Source organism: Stegodyphus dumicola, chromosome 7 (assembly GCF_044657685.1).
Source record: "Stegodyphus dumicola isolate Sdum_Otavi_A_Nest chromosome 7, ASM4465768v1".
Lineage (NCBI taxonomy): Eukaryota > Metazoa > Arthropoda > Arachnida > Araneae > Eresidae > Stegodyphus > Stegodyphus dumicola.
The window spans coordinates 19,815,114-19,821,228 of record NC_140774.1 but is presented as its reverse complement, the minus strand read 5'-3'; the positions used below and the strand labels follow the sequence as shown (position 1 = coordinate 19,821,228).

Sequence of the window (6,115 nt, the reverse complement as noted above, 5' to 3'; positions counted from 1 at the left end):
ACTTAAGTGTGATCACATGAATATTTTTCTGATTTTCAACTATGTCGTGTTAATGCAGGATAAAGACCTACGTCCATTCGCGGCCCACGTCTGTAACTCAAACTTCCCCACTTGATAATTTTGTATATATATGAAAATAGTTTGTATTATATGACAACATCTCCACCTCTGTCCATAATGCTTAGCTCTCCTGACCGAATGATGCAGGTCCCCCCTTTGCCACCTCCTATTTACTGTATGTACGTGATGATTGACATATCGTGATGTCGCCATTGGGGCTAGTTTGATAGAGCCGGATACGCAGTTCACAGGACTGCATTGCCAGCAATAACCTGCCAGTCAGTCAGTCAGTCTCAACATCAGTGGTGTTTTCACTTAGCTCCGTGTTCGACCTCGTGCTCCGTGAGCCAGTTTCGCCGCCATCTTGGATGGTTTTGTGTTGTGCTTATTTTTCTGCTTTATTAGTGCTCCTGCATTGGATTTACACGCAATTTGGATACATGATTACTTTTCGGTGATAGAGTAGTGTTCTTTTTTGTGTCATCGCGAGTGTTTTTCTCGACATATTTGCGATATCGACGAAGTGTGTTATATCGTCTCACATGGTGGGAAACGAGTTTCTGCCGCTTCCAGAAAAGCAAAGTATGGATACTACGACTACTGCCTGTATCAAACAAATGCTGTGTGGATTAGGACCTGACGCAATCAATTACGGAAACAATACCCTCGGTCCGGAGTGGCAAGATGTGTTTGCTAAAGAAGTGTGGACTCATGCAGACGTTTGCGCATTTATTGCAACAATTAATACAGATCTGACTGCGCTTGGCAACTTGTGTAAAAACATTCTCAGTACTATGACCGATGAGGCAAATGCTATGATTGGCGGGAGACCTTGGAGAGACAACGCTGCGTGGGAACAGCCCTGAGGGAGAGTTTACAAGGTAAGTGCGAAAGTGCTGCTTCTGCCCTTGGTGTTAATGTAAATACTAATGATGTAAAACTTGTGCATAGAAATATTCTAGTAAATAGTATATGCTCTGTAGCCAATGATATGTGTAATGTTAAGGAAACTGATAAGATTAAGGAATTAGTAAATGGTAATGCTAATCAAATTGATATTACTAAACCTAGGCCTAAGCGCCCCTCAAAAAAGCTGGCCAAAAGATCTATTAATGATGATTGGGACGCGGATGGGTTTATTCTTCCCAAGAATATCGCGCGCCCGAGCAAATTGATAAAATGTAACACAGAATTGCCTTTAACCAATAAATTTGAAAAGCTTAGTACAAATGATGTAAATGATAAAACTGATGATGATAATAACGATGTTGTAATGAATGATAATGTCTGTGTTAAGATTGCTAAACCTAAACCAATTATGATTAAACCAGATATGAAGTTTAACTGAAGTCAAATGTGAATTTGCAGGCAAGGTGCAGGGGGACTTTTTAAAAATCTTCCCTGACACTGAGGATGACCAGCGGGCCATTAAAAAATATCTGGATGCAAAGAAAATAAACCATTACATAATACTTTCCAAATTAGACAAGCCACTCAAAGTGGTATTAAGAGGCATGCCTATTGACTGCTCTTCGGAGGATATTCATGAAGAACTAACGAGGATGGGCTACAAAATAAGAAAGGTAGCACAAATGCATCGAATTCGAACAAGAGTCCCCATGCCCTTCTTTCAAATTCACATTGAAAAGACTCCCGAAGTTGAAAAAATCTATGATGTGACTAAGTCCCTAAATTTTTTATGTTAATTTTAAGCCTTATCGAGTGAATGGGAGTGTTGTGCAGCGTCACAACTGCCAGCACTTCCATCACTCATCTGATAATTGTAAACTGAAACCAAGATGCGTTAAGTGTGCTGGCACTCATAAGACTGAAGAGTGTGTAAGTAAATTCATTGAAAATGTCAAATGCTGTAACTGGGCAGACAGGACATCCCACAAATTATAGCGGATGCTCCAAATTCCCAGCTCCCCAAGGTGCCAGATTGCAGAGCAAAAAAATCATAGTTAATAATAATAGCAACCAACCTGTCAAAGATAGCTATGTTAAATCTGGAGTGTCTTATGCAAACATTGCAAGTGGGAAAACCCCCCAGATTCCTGTTGAATCAGTTATTAGTGAAAAAAGCGAAAAATAGCAAAAACTGAGAGTAAAATAAACAAGCAGAACAACAGTAACGATGTTGGCCTATTTGAAGTGTCTAAACTCATCAAAGATATTGTAAACATGTTCAATGGTATCTCTTTTGTTAATGTGTTATGAAAAATCTCTAACAAAATGCCTGAACTACAGGCAACCCAGAATACTGTCGACAAATTATTTCTATTATTTGAATTGTTTGAAGATATCTTTGGATCTGCCTCAAATGTAAATAATGAATAATGTAAATAATGTATTGAATATTATTACATGGAACGCAAATGGATTATCTCATAGAATTCATGAATTAAGAGATTTTATAAATGAGTACACTCCTGATGTTATGTTCCTACAAGAACTTGGCCCAACCACACCTATTTATGTGCAGAACTACACAGTGCATCGATTGAACAGATCTCTGTCTATTTCCCGCCCAACAGGGGGTGGAACAGCACTCCTGATTAAACGCTGCATCCCACATTTTCCCGTCACAATACCGCAGCTTTCGGTCGTGGAGGCCTCTGCTCTTTCACTCACAACAAACACTTGCATAACATACATTCTTGTCTCCACTTACATACCCCCAGGACGTCATGTATCTGCAGTCCTGGCTGACTTACAAATATTACTCAGTCTTGGAAAACACATTATCCTAGGTGGAGACTTAAATGCACGACACCGCACGTGGAACTGCTATAATTCAAACGACACTGGACGTGTAATTTTCAACTTAGCCCACATCAGCAATATCAAAATATGGACGACTGGTTGAATTATCTTAAGTATATCTACTATTCTTACAGAATTCTTGCCGTGGCAATACTTTTTCTTTAAGTACGATACTTGGCTTGTCAGTCTCTTTATTTTTAAACTCTTTGGAGTGTAAACTTTGCAGTGTGTATCTGGCGTTTTAATTGCTTCTTTCTCTTGGTCCTCATTTACATATGGCAGTTCCTGAGTCTCATCTGTTTTTACTGTTTGAGTCAGTGATGTTTCAGTATGTACTACGTCCATGGTCTTTTGACTTTCATCATCTAATAAGAATAAATATAAAAAATACTTCATTTAAATATAACATAATACATAATCCTTTACAGTACAAATTTGCAATTTAATAAGTTAACAATTTTACAGTGTTGAGTATTTCTAGAAGACCTTTTCTGTTTATTCTTAAATTACTTATCATTACTGGCACAGCTTGTATTTATTTGAGCTGTTTTTTATCTTATGAATAGCTCTATGCCTTGTGATTTTCTTTACTGAGTTATTGTAGTGAAATATTAGTTTATAGATTTTTAAGTACAATGTGATAGACCCAGTGCAGATTCTAAACTGTTGGCCACTGACGTGCATTTCTCCAATTGATTTTTATGGGGAAAATAGTTTACTTTACAAACGAAAAAACAAACTATCTACAAGCTTTTTCAAATGGTCATTAGGAAAAAATTAAATTTTCATTGTTAGGATTCATGAAAAGTTTTTTTCTTTATTCAATGAACTTTCATATAAAAAATAAATAGTTTGCATCTAGTGCTACCGATGCATCACTAAACCATATAAAAATAACTAATTCATTGAACACGAAATGCACAGTTAAAAATTGAAATTATAAAACAAGATAAAAACATACATTATCACAATGAATAAAATTTAATTTTACATAAATGTATAGAGAATCATGTTTACCTGTTTGCCCTAACTTCTTTCGTACAGCACAGGAATGTAGGTAATGGAATTTGGTTGTACGGAAGTCACTTTCAGTGAAGTGTATAGAACACACTTTTCCTTTTCTGTATAATTCATCTGCAGATTTGCTGAGCAGATCTTTATTGCAGGCAGCAGCCCACTGTTTTGACCTGTAAAAGCAGAAAAGAGTAACTTCATTTTCTTTGATTTAATGAATTTATTGCTAGTGAAGATGTAGCATCGTTTAAATGAAGTAATTTTAATGAAAACTTGGCTACACATTAGAATGCTAATTCATTATGTTTATTATTTACAATAATTTTTATTAAATAGTTAAAGTACCATCTAATTTAGACAGTCGTAAAATTAAAATTAGAGCTAATTTATGAAGTAGTTACTGCAAAATAAATGACTACTTGAAATTATCGATAATGTATATTTACTAGACAGATATGATAATGATATAATAATCAAATATTTATAAATTATGCATGTATGTAAATATAAGTTACAAACTCTTACCTCACAGGATCCTTAGGGAATCCGAAGAATCTTCTCTCTGGATTTTTCCAAGATGTTGTACCACAACAAAAACATCGATACCATGTTTTGGTAGCTGCTTTCCTTTTCCTAAGCAAGAGATATACAATAAATTAGTCGAACACTCGACATCCCGAATGAAAAAAATAATATGCTATGAATTTGCATTTTTATAGAAACTGATAAAATTAAAAAATATCAGATAAAATGTGAAAATTGCTGCAAGTATATTTTAACAGCCAATATATAAGGCTACATCAATATTATTTTTTATTGAAAGATTTCCTTAACACTTATAAATTATTTTTAAACATAAGAAAGGTTTTTAATTTACATTTAAGGCCTTCAATATTCAACATTTCATTAATTAAAATTATTAGTTCATAGATTCTAACATTTAGAAATTTGAAAAGTATTGGCAATAAAAATGTTATTACTGCAATGTGAGGTAGAAAAATCTCTTTACAGAACTTGCATGATTCGTATATTTAGACAAAATTTTGCTTGGTCAACATAGAAAAAGCTACGACTAAAAAATGTTATTTACTACATTCAGCAATTTTTTAAGTTTAATGATAAAAAGTTAGAAATAAAGCTTACCTGGGAAATGATGAAATATTAGGTGAAGCTTCACTTTCACTGGCTGTTGAACTTCCATTATCCATATCGCAGATTGAATTATTGATGTCCGATTTAATCCGTCAATATGGAGGGGAAAAAAATGGTGTCACACAGGCAAAGCAAAATCGTGGAAAACGTGACCAGGAAACCTGTTCGAACTTTGGCGCTGTTTTTGGCGACAGATAATTCACGCATGCGCAGCTGTTTCCCTTTTCGTTAGAAGGGAGCCACTTCTGCTTCTGCTAAGCTTTCCTTCTTAACAATACATATTCTTTGCCCTGGTGTACCGAAGCACCGTTCTCAACATCAGTTCCAGCCCCCGCGCCATGAAGGAAGGACGTCTCTTCAACGAGCTGCCATATAATTGCTTATTCCATCAACAGCACCGGCAATCAAGATCTTCAAGCAAAGTTATCAATCTGTTCGCTTAGAATCACATCTCCCGGAGTTTTAAATCTGCCTAAGAGTGAGTGAGTGAGAGATTATGGCACAAAAACCAAAGATGATGATAGCGCGCCAAACACGAGATGGGATGATTACAATTGATGACTTAAAATTCAATAAATAAACAAGTAGACAAATGTACCAAATCCAGAGTGAAGTGTCTGGTGTGCAAATACAGAAAAATAACACTTCTCTGACTCCAATGGAAGCAATATTTTATTCCTTACGATGTTATAGATTCTTATTCATAAGATTTATTTACATTTTACATGCACGTAGCATCGCGTGACAAAAACTCGAAGTTTGTTTACTTCGTTCTTCGCTGATACTAGAAGGTGTTGCCATTCCGCTTTAAGTAAATTTCATTAGAAACTTGTATCTGTAATTTATCGCCCGCCAAATTACGCATCTCACACAGTAATTGAGATGGCTTTTTGTCACCCAGTTCTAACTCACTCAGTAATTTTTGGGTTTTTTGAGTCTCTGAATCAGCATATAATGAAATCAGTCCATTTTTAATTGCCTCATATTTATTATCTTGTGGTGGACTTAGCAAACTATCAAATACCTGTGACAAAATATCGGGTTCAATGGAACTTATAACATAATCATATTTTGTTTCATCTGCACTAATTTTTGCATTTCTAAATTGTGCTTCTAGTTGAAT

General features: G+C 35.4%; 1 protein-coding gene across 1 annotated transcript; it reads right to left on the bottom strand.

Annotated features, from left to right (window-relative positions):
- Positions 1-776: 776 nt before the first annotated feature.
- Positions 777-5,760, bottom strand: LOC118200695 (uncharacterized). Its single transcript, XM_085819941.1, has 4 exons — positions 4,984-5,760; positions 4,366-4,473; positions 3,844-4,013; positions 777-3,191 (listed from the first exon to the last, which is right to left on the bottom strand). Exons 1-4 carry the CDS (start codon positions 5,046-5,048, stop codon positions 2,851-2,853), a joined length of 684 nt encoding a protein of 227 aa, XP_085676067.1. The 5' UTR covers positions 5,049-5,760; the 3' UTR covers positions 777-2,850.
- Between the last annotated feature and the right edge of the window lie 355 nt (positions 5,761-6,115).